The 23,009-nt window shown below is 40.4% G+C and overlaps 1 protein-coding gene across 1 annotated transcript; it reads right to left on the bottom strand.

Moving 5' to 3' along the window:
* Nucleotides 1–260: 260 nt before the first annotated feature.
* LOC109919767 (pepsin A-like) lies at nucleotides 261–8,510 on the bottom strand. Its single transcript, XM_048612087.1, has 9 exons — nucleotides 8,382–8,510; nucleotides 8,120–8,282; nucleotides 6,752–6,869; nucleotides 5,845–5,963; nucleotides 4,404–4,603; nucleotides 1,838–1,957; nucleotides 1,449–1,593; nucleotides 610–708; nucleotides 261–450 (listed from the first exon to the last, which is right to left on the bottom strand). The coding sequence occupies exons 1-9, from the start codon at nucleotides 8,435–8,437 to the stop codon at nucleotides 304–306; spliced, it is 1,167 nt and encodes a 388-aa protein (XP_048468044.1). The 5' UTR covers nucleotides 8,438–8,510; the 3' UTR covers nucleotides 261–303.
* Between the last annotated feature and the right edge of the window lie 14,499 nt (nucleotides 8,511–23,009).

The following is a 23,009-nucleotide window of genomic DNA, read 5'->3' on the forward strand; positions in this document are numbered from 1 at the left end:
GACCAGGTAAGGATGGCAGTTTCCTTCCCTGAAGGATATTAATGAACCAGATGGATTTTTCCCAACAGTTGGCAGTGGATTCACGGTCATCATTAGATTCTTGATTCCAGATATTTCATTGACTTCAAATTCCACCATCTGCCGTGGCAGGATTCAACCCCAGGTTCCCAGAATATTAGCTTGGATCTCTGGATTAACAGACCAGTGATAATACCACTAGGCTATTGCCTCCCCTGAGTAACTGAACGTCAACCCAGAAATGCGAATCAGGGTGTGTTTTTAATGACACCATAAACAAAAGAATTAAACAGCCTTAGCCAAGCCCACACGGTTGTTCCCCACGTCGAAAATGGAATAATATTCCCCAATGAAAATATCTCCCAGAATCCAGAGGCTTCCACTAGAAGAGCCAAATCCACTGGAGCAGCTTCTTTCATTGTTGAAATTGTCCTGGAAGGAAAACAGGAACAGTTAGCACTGGGTCATATCTTCATCACCTTTAGTGAGCATTACACTATAGTAGACTATTGAATATAGTGAATACATGCCATTAAACCTTTTGAAATTTTAGGTGTATTCTTAGCACAGTATGGTTGTCCAAAATCATACCTGCAAAGTGTAGGCTTGTGCAGGAAGAGGGAAGTCAACTCCATTGATTGTGAAGACCACATCGGGCATGTTGTTCAGATTGTTACAGTTAATGTTGTACTGCAAGAAAATAGAGACAGCACTCAGTCACTGTGTCACTGTAAGGATTTACGACAAATTGTTCATGGTACAATAACATGACTAGCATCATTATTGAACTCAATACATGTGGAAATCTGAATACAAAAACAAAATAAAAGGAAATAGTTGAAGAAAGGTGCTGCAGTCCCAAGGATATAATTTATTTCCCTTTAGTATCAATACATTTCTGAATATTTGATGAGGATCTGATGAAGAGTCACTGAACTCGAAATGTTATCCCCGCTTTCTCAGCCACATATGCTACCGCACTTGCTGAGTTTCGTCAGCGATTTCTGTTTGTTTTGAATATTTATGCTCATCTCAACTTTAAAGTGAGAAGTTGTTTACGGCTTCAATATTTTTCCTTCTAAAGCTGTGCTCTACCTCAGCAGGAAAGTCTGTCTTTGAACGAGTCAGTACAAAAATGTAAATTCTCTTAGCGGAATATTACTCCAAATACTGCTGCATTTCTCAACATTTCTGGTGAAGTGTATGCTAACTACAGTGAATATTTTCACATCTTTATGAAAATTAATTTAATTTGTACTCTCAACAATTGCATCTGTTTCCCTTCACCCGCGACATATCACCTGCTACAGACTGATTGGTTTTTGTCAAGCAAATCATCGCTGACACTTTGCAACATTTTTGCAAAAATATGTATCTGCATGTTGTAACAACTTAAATGTTAGAGGTGTATTATAACATGCCATCTCTACCTGGCCATAGTAAGTTGGAGTTGCCCCAATGTACTGCTGAATGGTGTAGATGGGATTGCTGGGACCAACAAGTAGAGAAGTGCCAGTATCAACAATGGCAGGACAACCTCCACTGCAGGCCACAACCTCACCATTGATTGTCACCCTGAGGGAGAGGAATGAATCAAGAGTTAGAGAACAATAAAAAAACTCCCAAACAGTTAGAATAAATGAGCAATTAATAACAACTTGAGTTACCTTGTCAACTCAGACATTCATTATATATGCTGATTTGGAGATCTTAAAAACAGGCCAATGATTCTGAGTTTATGAATTTCAATATCAGAATCACTTTCTGGGATTTCAGTGCAAAGTATCAATCCCAGTTGTGGCTGGGGGTAATCACTTACCGGTCAATGAGGATTTGCCAGTAGGCCTCATAAGTGACAGGAACCCAGTGAATTTGACCAGTGTAGTGGTTTGTGTCAACTCCCCCAAACACAATTTCACTTCCGGACATCCCATCCTGTCTGTAAAACACAGCAGAATAATAAACAAGCTGACAGGCAAAGACACAACATCATTAACATCAACACAAGACTTCAGTTGTTGAGGTGAAGATCTTCAAAAGCTTGTGATTTCAAGTGAATCTATTGGGCTATAACCTGGTATCATGTCTCTTCTGACTTTGTCCACCCAAGTCCAAAACTGGCACCTTCACATCAAACACATCCCTGAGTTAGAGAATTAGCTCTTAGTGGTGTGACGTCCTGTATTGTATCAAAATCACTTTGCGAATGACTCGTCAGAAATGGCTGATTGCAATATTGCCATAAATACTTCAGGCAACACCAACCATTCAATCTAATACTAACTGCTCAGGTTGAGCAATTCTGTCTTTTCAAATAATTATTCTTGGTGCAGTTTGATTCTGTTGTTTCAATTCTGTATTTGGTTGATGATAGCAGGGAACAGGTTCAATACTGAAGCCAAATCACTTTTAAAGAGAGCAGTTGCTTTGATATATTGCATTTCAAATCCTCAGGATAGCCTTAAGTGCTTCACGAACAATTAAAATTTTTAAATGTGTTTAATGTTGAGACAAATGTGGCAGAACTTGTACTTAGCAGCATCCTGTAAACCAGCTGTGGGAACTGTATAGATACTGAAGCAGTCTACATCCAAAAGTAGCAAGATCTGGATACATCCAAGCTTGGGCTGACAAGTGGCAAGTAACATTCATGTCACACATGTGCCAGACAATGACCATCTCCAACAAGAGAAAATCAAACTATTGCCTCTTCTCATTCATTAGTATTACCATCGCTGAATCCCCCACAATCAACATCTTAGGAGTTGTTATTGACCAGAAAGTCAATGGGTTAGGCATATAAATACAGGGCTACCAGAGCAGGACAGAAGCTACCTCCTGACTCACCAAAGCCTGTCCACCATCTACAAAACTCAGGCCAGAAATGTGATGTAATGGATCCATTTGCCTGGATGAGTGCAGCTCCAACAACAATCAAGAAGCTTGACATTTTCCAGGACAAAGTAATCCACTTGATTGTCATCAGAACCACAGACATTCAGTACCTCCCCTCTACATGTACCATCTACAAGATACACTGCAGAAATTCACCAAGGTTAGGTAGAACCTTCCAAACCCATAATGACCACAATCCAGAGGGTCAAGAGCAGCAAATACAGGGGAATAGCACCATCTACAAGTTCTCCTTCAAGCCACTCACCATCCTGACTTGGAAACATGTAGGTTTAGTATTGCTGACTCAAAAATCCTCGAATTCCCTAACTGCTGTGTGGGTCTTCCTAAACTAAATGGGCTGCCTACAACCACCTTCTCCAGGGCAATGAAAGATGGGGAATAAATGCTGGCACAGACAATAATGCCCACGTCCCATGAATGGATACAAAAAACTGTGTAGAAAGGTACCACAGGCTTCATTTTCCCACCCGTTTCTCATATCACTTGATTCCCTGAAAGACCAAAATATCTGTATTCCTCAACCCTGAGTATACTCAATGATGGAGCATTCACATCTCACTTGCGTACAGAACGCAAAAAGGTCTTGTTGCTCTGATTGATGAAAAATTTCAATATGACAGCCTAAATAATCAATCAGTCACTCCACGATTGTCCTATTGTGTTCCAAATTTCATTTACCCCTGATAACGTTCACACTTTATCCCCCGTTAAGCTCTAGAGAATCATATCTATATTTCAATGAAACTGGTGTATTTTTATCTTTGAGATATCAGAAGTGTAGCCCCAGTTTTCACATGTGCAATACAAGTTTCTGTTTTACTAAGCTTTTTAAATCTCTGCTCTCATATTTGCAGCCACCAGCCTCAGTTTACTCTCTCTCTATCTGTGACCACAAGAGGGTTGATCTACCCCATCTTCTGAACTCCAGTGAATGGCAAACTAATTTACTGAACATCTCAGCATATGATAGTCCTCTCTTACCAGGAGTCCAGCTAGTGATTTTTTGACTAACTGCCTCATGGAAACCAAAACTGTACACAATCTTTCAGGTGTGCAGTACCATCAACAGGGAAGGTCAACATAGTCCTGCTCTCTCATTAGAGGTGGTTTAACCTGAGGGTCACCATGCCTCAGGTAAGGGGAAAGGTTGAGAAAGAGAGTCCTTCATAGTAGCTTCAGCCAGTGTCGGAATTGAACACATGACTGTTGGCATTACAAGCCAGCAGCCGAATGAACTAACCAAACTGCACTAATGAATTGATTTTCACAAGTTACTCAAGTTCTGCATTGGGTTTGATCCCATGACATCCTGACACAGGAACAAGGACTTTCACAATTCAAGTAAGATAGATATTTTGAGTGGAAAATTCACAGAGCTGAATGGACTACACCTGCTCCTATGAAAGGAAAATCTCCACTTCATTCTTCATTCAGGAACATACAGGAAAACAATGTAAGAAGTACTTTACCTGGTCAGATAGACAGAAAAGAGAGGCTCATCCACCAGATGCTGAGACATTAAGTTCTGAAATACAGTTGTAGCTCCTGATGCTGCAAGAGATGGGTAGCCCATGCCCAGAATTCCATCAAAATTAACATAGGAAAAGAATCCACCGGGTTCACTAGTACTGAGACCAAATTCCTGATTGTGGATATTGATGTTTGAAATCTGGAAAGATAAGGTCAAGTGAGGAAACCTGAGGAATTCAGAAAAACGGTACCCTGTGCATTATAACTTCCCCATAAGTTGCCCACACTGAGCAAATAGATTTCGCAACCGCCGCACAGACAATGGTGAGCATCAATAGTACAGAAAGACAATTAAATTATTTTTATTTAACAATTCTGGTTCATGGACACACTTTGGAAAAGGAATGGGGAAGAAGATTCATGCCTTTCTTTGAGTAATAGTTTGGGATTGTTTGTTCAGTTTTAACAGGGCACCTACGGTACTATGGCCTGCTCTAGCTACATTATCTCCACAAGTTGGTTTGATATCACAGTCTTCTGAAAGAGATCTCCTAACTCTTTGCCACAGTAGACACATAAAGATTTCATATTTCGTACACAACACATACAGACGCAGAGGCATGAGTTGAACTGAATAGCTGCAGGTAAGGAGCATATTTATCAGAATTAAAAAACAAAGGATTCAGACAAATTTCATTTCAAATCAAGAGCTTGAAGGTGTAGCCATTCACTGTTCCTTCATCATTACGCATCCATGCAATTTCTTGACTTGGAACTAATTATTTATTTTTCCCAAAGATCTTTGCATCTTCATTTTCTATATAGGCCTTTAAACATGGCAAATAGAACAGTACAGCACGGGAACAGGTCCTTTGGCCCACCATGTCTGTGCTGACCATGACGCCATTCTGAACTAATCCCATCTGCCTGCACATCATCCATATCCCTCTATTCTCTGCTTGTTTATGTGTCTGTCTAAATGTTCCTTAAACTCAGCTAATATATCTGCTTCTAACACCTTTCCTGGTAGTGTGATCCAGGCACCCACCATCCTATGTGCTAAATACTTGCCTCACACATGTCCTTCAAACTTTCCCCCTCTCACTTTAAACCTATGCCCTTAGTATTTGACATTTTCACCCTGGGAAAAAGACTCTGACTGTCCACCCTATCCATGCTTCTCATAATTTTACATACTTTCCCATCAGGTTCCTCCTCAGCGCTCTGGTGAAAAAAATCCAACTTTATCGAACCTCACCTTATAGACAATACACTCTAATCCAGGCAACATCCTGGTAAATCTCTTTTGCACCCTCTCCAAATCTTCCACACCCTTCCCTTAGTGTGGCAGCCAGAACTGCACACAACACTCCGAATGTGGCCTAGCCAAAGATCAATTACCAATACTGTGTGATTTGATGAAGTTTACAATTGACTTACTCTAACAGTGTCATATCCCAATATTCCAACCATGGCTCCTGTACCATACTGGATAGATACACGCTGGTCGTTTGAATAATATGTTGAAGATGCAGAGGGGTTGAATCTGTGATGCTCCGCTGTAGTGGAACATACACGTTATTATGAAATTAATACACGAAATACACAAAATTAATAAGAAATGTTTGAGTATTTAGGATGTAGGATCAAATATTTGTGCTAAAAAATAATCAATTCTTTTACATTTAAAAAGTGTTTTTGTTTCTAACAAGAATCCTATCCAAATTCTGTCTCCTTGATACGTGTTTGTCTGGTTGCCTTTTCCATGAAGAACGATTCTGAAAACATGAGGAGGCTCAGGAGTACTGAAAACTGCTATGTGTTCGTGTATGAGGGGAAGCTCTGAGTTGGATGTGTGTGTATGTGTCCATGTTCACATTTACAAAAGGAGATACCTTTTGCTGATCCAGGGGGACCTTCAGGTTAACTTAACACTTTGGAGAAACTTAAACTGAATCAAGTTCAATAAGGCACCAGAACAATTCCAGGAATGAGGAATGTTAGTTACTTGGTTAGGTCAGAGAAGCTGGGTATATTCTCCTTGCAGCAAAGGAGATTAAGTGAAAGTCTGATCGAAGCTTAAAAGCTTACTGCTCTATGACAGTTTCAGACAAGGCACACCCAAGAAAGCTTTTCCTATTTGTTGTTCACGAATCAGCCAAGAACGTAAAGTTCTCCAGGCCCAGAGGTCGCCAAGTAAAATTCTAAGTTTTGAGCCAATCATACAAAGTGTGTGATTCAGCTCTAGCCATTCTAGAAGTATCATTTTCTTTCAGTCCTGAACATGAAAAGGCAAGAAAGGTCACAAAGTGTAGAATGCTCTTAATGGATGGAAACATTTACTCACTGCATGACTCTTCTGAGCAGTAAACTGAAGGGACCCAGAGATTAGATGAGCCAGTGTCAAAGATGACGGTGAAGCTCTGTGGTGGATTCCCAATGCTGATTGCTCCATAGTATGACAACTGTCAACAAGAACAAGGAGACCACAATATATCAACTGGAAATAAAGCTGAGCAACATTTGTTATTGGGCTCATTATATTCTACACCCTTCAGCAAATGTAAATATCCCTTTCACTACTTTTCAAAATAAATGGCATGGAAGCAGCAAGAGTTAATTTGTAGGAATAAATGATCATTCTGTTTCTGTTGTTGAGCTGAGTAATATATCTCATTGCTAAGATAATGGTACCTTTCAATTATTCGCCCTTTTGATTTCAAACGATATCTCAAATCTAACTGGTGCTAAAATAAATGCCAGCATTGTTAACAAGCCAGCAGCAGCGCAAAGCCCAGCTAATTAAGATTACTCTGTAATTTCAATCATTGGTGAAAACAGAAATCAGCAGTAACATCTTACATTGCATCAGAAACTTCAACTTTAGATCAGTAGGATTTGGTGCTCTGCATTCAAACTCCAAACAAACAGAGAATAGCTACAAGCCAAGCAGAAGGCCATTCAATTCAGCATGTCTTTCTGACTCACTGCAAGAGCAGCTCATCTGGTCTTCCTCCCCTGTCTTGCCCCATAACTGTGTAAAGGTATTCTGCAGATAATTATCCAGCAAACTATCTCTGTTCTCTTCATTTTGACTACTATGTTACTCGCAGTTCACATTTCTTCTTAACTTTGTTTCATCTGTAAATATTGAAACTGTAATCTGCACATCCAAGTACAGATAATTGAAATAGGTCAAGATATTTTAATATTGATCCCTGGGGAAACCAACACTATACCTTCATCCAGACTGAAAAAATAACTTCTTATCACAACACTCCACTACCTGTCACTCAGTCAACTTCATTGCTTCAACTTTATTGCGAAGCTATATGACACTTGGTCAAATGATTTTAGTTAGTCCACGCATTATGACTACCTTATTGTCCTAAAACACAGTCAAGTTACTTGTATGCAAGTTGTGTTTTACAAAGCCTTGTGAGCTTTCCCTAATTAATCCACATTTCTCCAAGAGATTTTCAGCACACAAAACAGCCCACATTTGGCATTTGAGCCCCATCCTTTGAGTTTTCTTCTGTCAATTATAGCAGGTTAAAGAACAATATCATGTCATCCAAAAGCAGTTTATCTATTCAGTTGTTACCACTGACTAACAACAATCCCTAAGATAGGCGAAAATATATGCAGAAGCTTCAACAAATATAAGTTATGATGTATTCTTTATCTTTGTTGATAAATGGAACAGGTGCCTTACGTCCAGGTAGTTAATCATTGGTTCCGTTGTATCTAGAATTTGGCTGCAATAGGGCACTTGATATTTTGAGCAGGGATCATATGGATGTTTCTTCAGGAAGTCGCCCAGCAATCCTTTCTCCCGGAGAATATCACGACCTGATTTGCCCTTAATCAAAGGCACTCTGCCAAGAAAAACACAAAAGTTACAAGTTTCATCATGTTTTACTGTTCTTTGCTGTTAGGGTATTCGTTCCTTCTCCTGTCATGTGACAATTTACTACCTGATCAGACATTCAGAGAGCTGAACACAAGCGAGAGCAATGAGTAACCATTTCATCTTGGCAAGTGGGTTGGTTCAGAGACTCGTCAGAATCTGAAGTGTTGTGTCTGAGCAGCAACATTTATACTCACTGTAATCAAACCTTTCCATTATCACGAGGACTCCGATATGATCATTCAGTATGAGATGTAAATATTAAAGCACTCATGATTGTTTTATTTCAAACTTATTTTCTCCTAGCAAGGACACTCTTGTGGTTAGGTGATAACTAACTGATGACATTGGTTTGTAACAGAAAGTATTAAGTACTGTCTAGGTCAAGCCTTATGACTGATAAGGCAACTATAAACATGTTTCACAATTGATCAAAAGCAGTAATATCAGAACTAGAAAATAGGAATATCACAAGAGCATCAGATGAGAAATTAACCATTTTGCTGCTAGATCTAACCTTTGTTAGCAGGTAGCTTCTGTGGAGGTTGAAATATTTCAACATTTGAAATAAGGCACAACTCGGGAGTTTGATGGGCCTGCCTAGAGTGCAGCTCTAACAATATTTGAGAATCTTGACACCATCCAGGACAAAGCAGTCTGCTTGTTTGGTACCACATTCACAAACATTCACTCCTTCCACCACTGACACTCAGTAGCAGCTGTAAGTACTGCGAACAAGATACGCTGAAGTAATTCACCAAGGCTTATTAGATAGCAGGACAAGGCCAGCTGGTTAATAGAAACGCCACCACTTACAAATTCCCCTCCAAGCTACCTACATCCAGATTTGGAAAAATATTGTTATTCCTTCACTGTTACTGGGTCAAAATCCTTGAACTCCCTTCCTACTGGCATTGTAGTCTACCTACACCAAATGAAATGCAGCAGTTCAAGAAGATAGTTCTTGGCAATAAATGGTGGCCCAGCCAGCTACATGCACATCTCCTAAATTAATAAAACAAAGCAAAATAGAAATTACATTTCAGCAATATTCCTCAGAAGAATGTTAAAGAAATTTTTAAAAGTCAAAACTGTCTACAATTTCTGAACTTCTGGTTAGCCAATGTAACACACCCATAAAGGAATTCCAAACTGTTAACTCCAACTTTTCATTTTGGACTCGATTAGCAACCTCTTGTGGCTGTATGTGATAGTTATGGATCTTTCACTTGTTAATCTGTGCAACTTAATTCTTGATGGCTGGATACCTACTATTTTGAGCCATTTCAAACAGTCGAACAAGACATTAATATCCACCCTGGTGTCAAGTTTGCAGTCAGTTTTAGAGCCTGTAACTTCTGAAGTAATGACCCAAGATCTTATCTCTTGACTCTTTACTCCTCCTAAACTATCTGTACCATTGTTTCTTTCATTAGTCTCAATTTCATAGATTGTCTGATTATCAGAGATGTTCGTTGCTTTCTTCCTTCAGTCGCATATTTAGATTCACAGAACTAGTTGAACCGACCCATTTTTTTGCACTGGAAATATTTTGCTCCCTGTTGGGAAATCTTGCCTTCCATTGGCTTTTTAGCACCTCAGCATGAACACTTTACAATGGCTGCAGCATGGTTTCCCACTCTTTGCTCCAACTTGGCATGCTTTTGAGTTGGTAGAGCAATCGCCTTTGGGCCTACCCAACTAGCACATTCAGCCAAAGCCTTGCTTTATTCATGGATGGTGATCCAATTTTTCTCCCTAAGTCCAGCCTTTGGAACCACTCTTTCAAGGTTATCTTCTGTCTGCAAAAGATCTGGCAACTTTACGTCTCACACTCCGGCAACAAAGCGAATGAAAATACTTTCAATGCATCATATACCTGTCTGTAAGGAATGATTCATTGGATTCCACTGGCCTTTGGGATCTCTAATTGAATTGGACTTACTTAAATACCAAGTTCCCCTTTGCAACTGAAGTGCGTATTGAATGTTTCTAGGACAGCTTTAAAGCAATTGTTTCTTTTACCGCTGTCTGAAGAGAATGTTGCCACTAACATATCCCACTACTTGTAAGAATATACTAACATGATGTTACAGTTCTTTGGCAAGCAAATCCAATGCTGTTTGATCATTCTGGCATTGCTTTTTCCACAACTCCCAATGCTGGCATCTCTGTGGACCTTCTGGGTTTTGGAATGGCTGTGGAAGTGGTATTGACTTCTCAACTGGTACCATTCTTGTCACTGATTCTCACTATGCCCCACAACTAGGTAATTCTTCAGATTCTTCCTTTAAAGAAGTCTCCTTCTGATTTCTCCCCAAACAATTCTGTTGGTGACATCAAGTTCTCTTTAAGTTTGCATCATTTCTGATGCTACTGTAGCTTGTAGTTTTATTTCACTTTGAATAATATCTGGATATCCCTGTGGGTAACTTGTGTCCTGTTCTGCATCAGAAAGGATTGCCTCTGCCCATAAATGACTAATGTCAGTCTCCAGTGGGTTTCTTCAAAGCCCCTTTATTTCCAGTATTTTACATTGTACCCTTCTAGGTAAGTAAGGTTACTCATGTAGATTATTCAATCTCTCTTGTCAGACTCTTACACGTGACTGCTGTATCACTTTTACATCATCACACTATTTCATTCGTCTACAGGCCAAACTGAGAACAGGTTCGCAGCAAGAGTGAACCAGATGCACTTTTACAACAACCCAGTAGATACATTATCATTATTAATAAGAACACATTTTATTCCAGAATTTTGAATCCATTAGATTAAATTCAGCAGCTGTCACAGTGGGATTTTAATGCATGATTCTAGAGCACCACACAAGGCCTCTAGATCATGAAGTGAAAAAGTTACCAATATGCCACTGAAGTCCCTTGCACTCTGGCACCCTACTGCAATTGTAAATCCCTTTGCTGTTTGTGCAACTTCCCTTAGTGTCATAGTTATAAAGTCATAGTCATGGAGATGTACAGCACAGAAACAGACCCTTCAGTCTAACTTGTCCGTGCCGAGCAGATATCCTACAAAGAAAAACCAAAAGAACTGCGGAAAAGCTCAGCAGGTCTGGCAGCATCTGTGAAGGAGAAAACAGAGTTAACATTTCGGGTTCTGAGGAAGGGTCACCGGACCTGAATCGTTAACTCTGTTTTCTCCTTCACAGATGCTGCCAGACCTGCTGAGCTTATCCTACAAAAAAGTTGTGCTTACACTTGAGTATTCATTGATTTCACTCATTGTATTGTAATTGATTACATCGTATTCAAGCCCATGCAATGGGAAAAGACAAGGTTTCTCCTCCTGTTTATTATCGATTGGACTCCGTGCAATGTTGTCCCACTGGACATTGTAAAAGAGCAGAATGAGAAACTGCTGTAAACAAAATTAAGTACAACAGGCTATTAGCCTTAATTGTAAAAGTTGAAATTATGAATGGCACTTGTGTGAACTCATCAGTTGTTAATGGCAGAGAAAGTCAACATTTGCTGATGTATTTTGGGAAGTAAAGCCACACCGATGAATTCTGGGCAATCCCCACTGTACTCATCATGGCAAGCGAACACAATCACAGAATTGCAGATGGAGTTTATTCACCCATCAAACATGCACTGGCTCTTCAAATGAACATCGTGACCTAGTGCCAACCTCCTGCCTGTTCCTCATATCCTTGAACATTATTTCTATACAAATAATCATCCAATACCTTTTTAAAGCCCCAGTTCAACCTGCCTCCACCACGTTTCCATGCAGTCCGTTTCAAATCCTAATAATTCGGTGAGTGAAAAGATTTTTCGCAGTCACCCTTACTTCTTTTCAACATAATTTTAAATAGATACACATTGGAACAAGAATTCGTAAGTTAAGTATATTTTTCTGTTGCAGAAGGGGCAACATGTAGATGTGACACAGCCTTTTGTTCCTGTTTTCTGAGGAATAGTATTGGATAAACCAATCAGTCACCTTGCATTATTTTGTTGCTCAAGAAACTAGAAAGTTATTCTCTTTTTCAATCAAGTGGAATGTTTGCCTTTATACATGACAACGAACTGTATGTCTGCTTGATAACTATTGCCCCTTCTGCAATGTTTAAAATTTAACTTACAATTTCTTGCTCTAATGCGTACATATTGCATGCAATTGTCCAACAAAAACACGAGAAATAGCTCAGAGCAGTGCATGGCGGGAGAACCTAGACTTACCAATGCTATTTCTTTGATACATGATTAATTTATAACAACTAATCTTGTTTTCCCCATGTTAAATTCTCTGACTTTCTGTTAGATGGTGGTGTAAAATGTAATGGAGCAACAGGTAAATGAATCAATGTATCAGATTCAAACAATTCTGCCAGCGGCATAAAAGCCTTGAATTCTTCAAGGTCATCATAACTTCTTTAAGACCTGCGCACAATCTCCTGTGCAATCACTACGTGGTGTGTTATCCTTGAAATCCCCTTGTTATATCCGGATTAAGTTGGTACCGATATGCACTTGAATATATTTCTGTACAGGCCTGTGTCCTTGGCTGTGTGAAAAAAGAAGGACCTTGTTTTAACAGAGATCTAACTAGATTGACATCAACGTATGTATGCTCAAATTGCAAGGAGAAATTCTCAATAATTGTTCTCTATTTACTGTCAGTTGTCATTTTGAAAGAGATTTTATTGAAGGCTGGAGTCGGTACCTATTGTATTCATGATGCATTCAAACTGGTCAATCTTTTCAGGTGAACGGTTGCAGAAAACTCCACTTTAGGGATATGACTGAAGCCCTTTAAGAACTATCAGCTCATGCAATTTCAATGCAATGTGTTCAATCGACTTCTAGATTCCACCCTCTGTATGAAGACCCAGCGAGTATAATCCAGTGAAGAAATACATTAGAAGTTATCCCAGTACCAACTTTGATATAATCAGTACATCAAGTATCCATCATTCTGACTGTACATCCTTTATATACATGGATCCCAAAGGTCCATGAGTTGTTGGATTTTGTTCCCTGCTTCTAACACAAGCTTTTCAATGCTAATGAGTATTGGAAAAAATGATCATGCATTTCCCTAGTGATTAAACAAATAGAAAAATCTCATAAATTGAAATAAATGTGGTTGCTTGTAAGATAATTTATTAACATAGCATCATAATGCTTGAATAGTTATTTCTATGCATTTAACATAGCCTAAAAAAGCTTGGAGAGTTGAACAATGTGGATATTCGAGAAGACTGCACTGTGGTCAATATTGCCATTAGCTGGAGCAGTGCCTGTGCTCATCTACAACCAGAGCATTACTTTTATCAGGTTCATCAGGGCATTGCAGAGGAATGGAGAAATCTAGGGAGAAAATATAACGTAAAGGGATTTTGATCAATTTTACTGCTAAATATTCTCCATCCAGGTGTTTACAAACTCACTTACAGAACACTTTAAAACTATAAAACAGTTTAATCCAAATTGGAATTCACAACATATTTTATTTTCAGTATACTGAGAAACAGTGGCCTGTGAAATATTACAAGAAATTAACAGAGGGAGAGAGAGAGTGAGAGAGAGAGGAGGTCCTTGTGGACTTTGCAGTCTCTAAAGTGGATCAATCTCAAGGCCCAAATGAAATATCTTTCAGGCCATTGAGAGAGGAAACAGAGGAGGTATTAGGGGCTAGAGGGCAGGAAGGTTGCTAAAAGTGTCCAATTATTTAAAAATTGAGGAAAGGAGAGACCAAGAAATTACAGGACAGTCAGTCTGACCTTGGGAAATTGTTGGAAAAATGTGTTAGGACTGGAGTATAGATGGACTTGGAGGGAGACAGATTTTTCTGGGCTGGTCAGCACAGTCCTGTTAAGGGAATGTCATGTTTGACAAATTTGATCCATTTTTTGAGGAGGTTAACAAGTAGTGTTGCTAAGAGAAATGCATTTGATGCGGTCAATGTAGGCTTTAACAAGGCTTTTAATTATGACCTTCAGAAAATGAGAGGCCATGGCAAAATGGTATGTCGCTTCCAAATTTGCCAAAGAGGCAAGAAGCAAAAGATAACGGTCGTGGGATGTTTCTGACAGTGTGGTCCTGCAGGGCTCAGTGCTGCGTCCCAGCTGTTTGGGATGTAGATCAATAGACTTAAATGTAGGGGGCATGGTCAAGAAGTTCATAGATGACATAAAAATTGATGAACCAGTAAATAAGCTGCAAGAGGGTATCAACAGATTAGTCACATGGGCAGAGCAGTGACAACTGGAATTCAGCACAGAAAAGTGAGAGGTAATGTATTTGGGGAGGACTAACAAGGCAAGGCTTAAACTAGGAATGGCAGGGCCCTGGAAAATTCTGAGGATTAACAGGACCTTGGTGTGCATATCTACATTTCCCTAAAAATAGCACATCAGATAGATAAGATGGTTAAGAAGGCATATTATTAGCTGAGGCTTAGAATATAAGAGCAAGGAGACTTTGCCCAAACTGTATAAAATGCCACTTAGACTTCAAATGAAGTATTACATGCTGTTCTGATCAACGCATTAAAGGAAGGACATAGTTTCACTAGAGAGGGTGCAGAGGAAATTTACCAGGATGCTGCCCAGGCTGGAGAAGTCTGAGCTATGAGGAAAGATTGGATAGGCTGAGGTTGTTTTCCTTGGAGCAGTGAAGTCCAATAGGAAACCTGTTAGAGGTGTATGAAACAATGAGGGGCATAGTTAAGATGGAAAGGAAGGCACTTTTTCCATTAGTAGAAGGGTCAATAACCAGAGGCATGGATTTAAGGTAGAAGGGAGAAGGCTAAGTGGAGAGTTGAGGAGAATTTGATTTCACTCAGAGGGTAGTGGGGAGTCTGGAATTCACTTCTTGAAAGAGACATTGAGCTCAAAACTTTTGGAACATTGAAGCAATATTTAGCAATTCAGTTGCATTGCCAGAGATGTGAGCCAAAAGCTTGGAAATGTGATAAGTGTAGTTAGATCTTTGACAGTGAAGACATAATGGGCTGAATTCCTTCTGTCCCGTTAATGTCTTTGAGTCGATAAATGAACACTAATGACATTTTAGTTGTGTCATTACGAGAAAACTTTTAAGGTAGTTGGATGAAATCCAGACTTTGATGTTCCAGTATAAAGATCCTCGACTCAAATTCAGTAAATGCTACACAATGGAGTCAGTGCAGTGTGTAGTCAGTCTTTCTGGCAGTCAGTCAGTCAGCCACGTGGATTGTTACAACCATGCCATGAGGTGTGATATCAATAAACGTAGGATCCAGGCTATGTGTAAGTCTGAAATCTTATAACAACATAAATAGTTAGTGCTACCGATAAACTGCAAGACATATGATTCTCAAGAATCAATCTTTGTAATATACTTCTAGGACTAACATATAGAGAACACAAAGATCATATCATATTGGCAGTTGTGTTTGATCCACAAAAGCACATCATACTGTATGCTCGATTTGTATGGGCCTGCAGTTACTGCTTTAAATCAAAAATACTTTCCTTGAAGAGTTTTTGCCTGTAGTCTCAATGGCTAGGAGAAAGCCATCGCATGTTTGATTGAATAAGCATTCAAGTATGACAAAGATTATTACTTTGGATGGTTTTAAATATCATCAAGAATGCTTACGCTATTGGCATGATGTCACAGGTGCAGCACATTTGCAGCTGCATCACGGTGGTCATGTTTAATAGCAGTGACCATTTTCTCTTTTGGAAAAACCCTCTGATTTGAGAATTCTAAACAAAAGCTCATCAATACTTCAAGCAAGTTATGACGTTTGATTTTGTAACATATACCTGGTAGACTCCTTGGTATTTATTTTCTTATGTATGTTGGTCAAATATATTAATGGCCAAAAGTATTTTTTCCCTTTTAATTAAATAGAATGTTTTATTTAATAATTGCTATTCCTGTTTGGTAAATCACTACGTCATTCAAATTCCAAAAAGCTGTTGACAGTTTAAGTGAATGGGCAACAAAATGGGATAAATATAGAGAGTGGAAGTGTAACGTTACTTACTTCAATGGCAAGAATTTAAAAAGTAGAACTTTTCTTAAAAGGCATGAAACTTGGAAATGTTGTTCAGAGAAATTTGGATATTCCTGTAGATAAAACACAGAAAGTTAGCATGCTGATGCAGTAGGCAATTAGGAAGGCAAAGGCATGTTAACAATGATTGCAAGACAATTGGAGTACAAAAGCAATTCTTGCCACAATTGAACAAGGCAATGACAGGTTTGACAAATTTGATCCATTTTGTGAGGAGGTAACCAGTAGTGTTGCTAAGGGGACTGCATATGATGTAGTCAATGTGGGCTTTAATTCGGCTTTTAATTATGACCTTCAGAAAATGAGAGGCCATTGCAAAGTGGTCTGTTGGATCCAAATTTGGCTAAGGGGCAAGAAGCAGAGGATAATAGTAGAAGAACGCTGTGTGCGGTTTTAGTCTCTATGTTTAAGGAACAATATATGTGCAGTACAATAGAGGTTCACTAGGTTGGTCCCTGCATTGAGAGTGTTGCCCTGTTACAGCTGAGTAAACTGGGTCTGTATTCTCTCTAGTGTTTAGGAAGAGAGTTGATCTCATTGGAACATGCAAGATTCTGAAGGGACTTGCAGGGAGATTATTTCCTCTGACTGAGAAATCTAAAACACAGGGGCACAGCCTCATGAGAAGTGGTTAATCATTTAGGGACAAGATCAGGAGAAATTTCTTCGCCTAGATGTTTGTGAATCTTTGGAATTCTCTCATTCAGAAGGTTATGGTAGTTAAATATACAGCTGAGTCTGCAATAGTCAGGTTTGTAGTCTCTCTGGAAATCAAGAGATATTGAGAGAGGACGAAAAAGTGGAATTGAAGCCCAAAATCAACCACAATCATATTGAATGGAGCAGGAAAGATCATGAACTCTATGGCGTGCTTTTCCTGTGTTTTTCATTCTTGTATTCTTGTGTTCTCACTACACTCTGCAGTCAAGCTATTCAAATACCAACAATCTTTCAGGTAATCAAGCTATAGTCAGGATGATTTCGGAACTTCACATTGGCATCTTATATGTGGAATGGTGGTGGTGTAGTGGTAATGTCACTGAATTAGCAATCCAGAACTCCAGGCCAATGTTCTGGGGACTTGGGTTTGAAGCCAACCAAGGCAGGTGTGAAACTTGAATACAGAAGAAAATCTGCAACTCAATAGTGACCGTGTAACCACTGTCAATTATCATAAAGACCCATCTGGTTCACTATTTTTTTTTTGGGAAGAAAGTCTGCTGTCCTTACCCATTCTGGCCTACATGTGATTCACAGCAGTCTCCAACTCACTCAGCAATGTGGTTGGCTCTTGACTGCCCTCTGGGCATTTAGAGATGAGCAATACGTGCTAGCCTCACCAGTGATACCCACAATCTGTGAATGAATAAAAGAAAACATCATGTCTGGACCCATCACCATCCTCTGAAAGACATTCTCTCTTTCTCTCTCTCTGTCTCATTTGTTATTCCTAATTACTTGGCACTGGTGTATCACTGCCTAGCAGAGATTATAAAATAAGGAGGTGCCAGCGGACTATAGGACAGTTAATGTGGTTGTACTTTTCCAGAAAGGTGACAGAGATAAACCAGGGAATTACAGCCCAGTGAGTCTCACATCAATGGTAGGGAAATGATTGGAGAAAATTCTGAAGGATAGAATTAATCTTCACTTGGAGGGGTGAGATCTGTTCAGGGATAGTCAACATGGCTTTGTCAGAAGGAGGTCATGCCTAACAAATTTGATTTTTGAGGAGGTGACCAGGTGTGTCAAAGAAATTAGTGCAGTTGTTATGGATTTCAGCAAAGACTTTGACAAAGTCCCACATGGCAGGTTGATAAAGAAGGTAAAAGCACATGGGATCCTGGATAACTTGGCAAGTTGACTTAGTATTAAGAGACACAGTGGTGTAGAAGGCTGTTTGTGTGACTGGAGCCTGGTGTCTAGGGGTGTCCCACGGGGATCAGTGCTGTGTCCTTCACTGTTCATGTATACGATACAGAAGGAAGTGTTTGAGGGAAGGATGATAGGGTCATTTGTAAATGACACAAAGATTTGCTAGCTGGTTGACTCTGTCCATGACTCACAGCCTGGGCCTGTTAATGGCTACTTTAGCCAGGCCCAGGAGCAGACCCTCGACAAGATGTTTTGAGCTGCCCAATTCCTTCCGGACCGGCTGCCCAAGGGTTGGGAGCTTGGAGCTGAAATACAAACAAAAGAACAATAATACATTCCTTAAATTGGCAAACAGGAGATGATTTCTTCCACAGCCTGTATTAAAGGTGGTTCAAGGATAAACAATTAGGCTTGGAGTCCGTGAACCACCTTAAGCTCTGATTGCATGGGACTGCTGCACGCAACATCCCAGGTCCCCGATGGAAAGTGGGAGGATTCCCAAATAGAACCAGTGGGGATCCCCATCACTATCAGGGCCACCATTGATAAGTTTTGGGGCAAAGTGCATGGAAGACAAGACACAAAGAGGATTCTTAAAGGGCTTGACAGGGCAAGAGCTGACAGGATCCTTTCCTTCATGGGAGAGTCTAGGACCGAAGGACATAATTTCAGAATTAAGGGGTGCCAATTTAAGACTGACATGAGGAGGAATTTCTTCTTTCAGAGGGTTGTGAGACAACAGCAGTATGAACCAATGCACGGATTCAATCAATTCCACCAGCGATACAAAAACCATGAATTCTCCAAGGTCGACATAACTTCAGTTGTGTGCATAAGAACTGCACACAACTCCTGTGCAATCATCATGGGGTGTGTTATCCTTAAAGTGCCCTTGTTATATCTGGATTAAGTTGGTACTGATACACATTTCATTATATTTCTCTATACAGGCTCATTCCCCAAACTATATTAAAACATCGTGGACCTCATTTTAAGAGAGATCTAGCTAGATTAACATCAACATATCCATGCTCAAATTGCAAGTAGAAATTCTCAGACAATTGTGCTCTATTTACTGTCAGCTGTCATTTTGAAGGAGATTTTATTGAAGGCAGAGTCAGTATCTATCACATTCATGTTGCTTTCAAACTGGTCAATCTCTTCAGATGAACAATTGTAGAAAACTCCCCTTTAAGGATATAACCACAGCCCTTTAAGAACTATCAGCTCATGCAGTTTTGCTGCGTATGTTAAATCAGCTTCTATATCCAGCTCTGGGTGGAATGTTTCTCTCCCTGAACAAACATAGGGGCAAGAACAAAAACAGCAGATTCTCAACATCGATAAAAATTCAGCCACCTCTCCAGGCACTCCACACTTCACTTTGGAGCGGATGGACACCTACAACTTGCATGTTCCTGCCAGGTCACTTTGCACACGGGCATTGCCAAACATTATATGCACCTATTCAGGATGCTTTTATGCTGATGTAGACACTTATTGCATTAAGCTTTATTTCTTAGTACTCACTGCTTTTCATGCTTAATTGGAGATGAACAACTTCTGTGTTTTCTTTTAAGCATATAAGGTTTTCAGCATTAGGAGCCAGGCTGTTACCGTACAGTTTAGTTTGCTTTTTACAATAGGATAGGCAGGCAGCTTGTGGTAACCACTGAAAAGTCAATGAATCTCTTCGGCAGCCATAGGCGTGCCACTGTATGGCACTGTGCGAAGACAACATCAAAGCTGCAGCATTTGTTAGCATCTTACATGCCAAACACCACCACCTGCAAATTCCCCTCCAAGCCACTCAGAAGCCTGAGTTGGAAATGTATCATTGTTCCTTTACTGTCACTGGGTCAAGATCCTGGAGTTCTTTCCCTAATGGCATTGCGGGTCAACCTAAAGCACACGGACTGCAGTTGTTCAAGAAGGCAGCTCGCTACCAACTTCTCAAGGGATTGGCAATAAATGCTGGCCCAGCCAGCGACGCCCACACACCATGAGTAGATTAATAAAAAAGACACTGCATGTGCATCGAGCAGATGGTGATATTAAAGCACATACACAGTTCTGAGGAAGGGTCACCGGACCCGAAATGTTAACTCTGTTTTTTACGTTCACAGATGCTGCCAGACCTGCTGGGCTTTTCCAACAACTTCTGTTTATGTTCCTGATTTACAGCATTCGCAGTTCTTTTGGTGTTTATTTGGTGATATTAAAGCCTTTAGAATAGTGAAGGGGGCCTACAGTCAATCTGGAGGTACAACCAGAGCCAGTGAAGGGGCTTGTCTGACACTTAGTCCTATGCGAGTCCAGAGATCAGAGTTCTTGCAGTCTGTGGGCTGGGCCACAATGAGTCCGGCAAGTCGAGTGCAAACTGACTGCAGACAGAAGCTAGGTCAGTGGGATATTGTTGATACATCAGTCTATGGTCAGTTGGGACTGTCCTGCTAAGTCAGTCCAATGGGATGGTTTGAAGAGTGATAACGATAATGAGTTAGTTGTGGGAATTTGGTCAATTATTGTCTTATGCTTGTCGGGCTTATCATTCCTCGCATGCGGCATCTGAAGTAGTGCATAGCTGGGCTTTAGATATAACGCCAGAGGTGTGAAACCAGATGGTCTCAGCAGTAGTGAGGACATCCACCTTATGTGTCATGAGAGTCCCTCAGCAACGTGCCCAAACTCTCGGTTGCATAGTTAATGAGAAGAAAAGCAGAAGACTGCTTGAGTAATTCCCCTAGGCCATGACAGAGCAGATAGGACGACATTCACTGGCCACCACACTTTAATTGCAAATAGGCAAATTCCACCCTCTGTGTATAGACCTGGAGGGTCTATTTCAACAGAGGAATGCATCCTGAGTCAAGTTTAGTTTGGGATTAAGTTCGGCATGGACTGGTTGGACCGAAGGGTCTGTTTCCATGTTGTATGACTCTTTGATTCTTTGATTCTATAATATCATCTCAAATCTGGTGGAATCGTAAAATTGATCATCTACTCCACAGTTTTAACAAGTGAATCTCAAAACCCAGGAGTTGTTCAATATGTTATTTCTTCCTGTTTCTAATGTAATATTTCAATGCTTAAGACAAGAGGCAAAGAAAGGATTGCGTATTATGTTTCATTGATTAACTGAACATGGTAAAGAGCTCAAGAATCAAGTAATATGGGAATTTGTAGAAAGCATATTAACGTAGTGTCACAAAGCTCAAAATTGTTGTTGAGTGCTTTAACATAGCTTTAAAAATCTTGGAGATCACTACTCTAAAGTAATAAATATGTTTAAAGCATTTGTACAAAATCTCATCGACATCACCAGCAGGTTATGAAAACATTTGATTGTGTAACATTTACCCAGATGCTTCTCAGCTGCCTTAATGAACCACTGCAGTCCATTTAGTGTAGGAACACACACACTGCCATTAGGGAGGAATACCAAGATTTTGACCCAGCGACACTGGAGGAATGACAATATGTTTCCAAGTGAAGATAGAGAGTGGCTTGGGAGGAACTTGCATGTGGTGGTCTTTCCATATATCTGCTGCCCTCATCCTTCTAAATGACAGTGGTCAAGAATCATAGAATCCCTACAGCCCATCAAGTCCACACTAACCCTCTGAAGAGCATTCCACTCAGACACATCCACCTACCCTATCCCTGCATTTCTCATGAATAATCCACCTAGTCTGCACATCCCTGGACTCTATAGGGCCTTTTTAACATGCCCAAACCACCTAATTGCACATCTTTGGACAGTGGAAGGAAACCAGAACCCCCAGGGGAAACCCACTCAGACACAGGGAGAAGGTACAAACTCCTACAGACAGTTGCCCGAGGCTGGAATCAAACCCGGGTCCCTGGCGCTGTGATGCAGCAGTGCTGACCGCTGAGCCACCGTGCCGCCCTAGTTTGGAGTTTGAAAGTCGCTGTCTAAGGAGCTTTGGTGAATTTCTTCAATGCACCTCAGTAGTTAGCACTGCTGCCTCACAGTGCCAGGGACCTGAGTTTGATTCCAGCCTTGGGTGACTGTCTGTGTGGAGTTTGCACATTCTCCCTGTGTCTGCGTGGGTTTCCACCTGGTGCTCTGGTTTCCTCCCACAGTCCAAAGATGTGCAGACTAGGTGGATTGGCCATGCTAAATTGCCCGTAGTACCCAGGGATGTTTAGGTTAGGTGGGTTAGACATGGGGAATCAGGGGTAGGATGATGAGTCTGGGTGGGATGCTCTTCAGAGGGGCGGTGTGGACTTGTTGGGCCGAAAGGCCTGTTTGCACACTGTAGGGATTCTATGATTCTGTGATTGTACACACTGCTGCTGCTGAGCATCAGTGATAAAGGGACTTCACTGAAGCTGTATTAAGTATGGTTTACCATGTCACCACATAGATAATGTTCAGATACGTTTCACATAGCAGCTTATGTTATTCATGTAAGATCATCCGTAGCATCTCAGTTAAAAATGCTGGCATTATTGAGCATTGGTAATATTCTGCTTCATGTTGAACCCAAAGGTTCTGCCAATACATTCCTATGGTAACATCAACCCTTTATAAACCTTATTTCTTTGTTCTCTTTTTATCCCTTTTTATCAGCAATTTAAGCCAATCTAGAATTTCCATCCCATTAAAGTTGGTATCCATCAGCATCTTTGAATCAGAGATAGTAGGAACTGCAGATGCTGGAGAATCTGAGATAACAAGGTGTAGAGCTGGATGAACACAGCAGGCCAAGCAGCATCAGAGGAGCAGGAAGGCTGACGTTTCGGGCCTAGACTCTTCTTG

Source organism: Rhincodon typus, chromosome 25 (assembly GCF_021869965.1).
Source record: "Rhincodon typus isolate 14 chromosome 25, sRhiTyp1.1, whole genome shotgun sequence".
NCBI lineage: Eukaryota > Metazoa > Chordata > Chondrichthyes > Orectolobiformes > Rhincodontidae > Rhincodon > Rhincodon typus.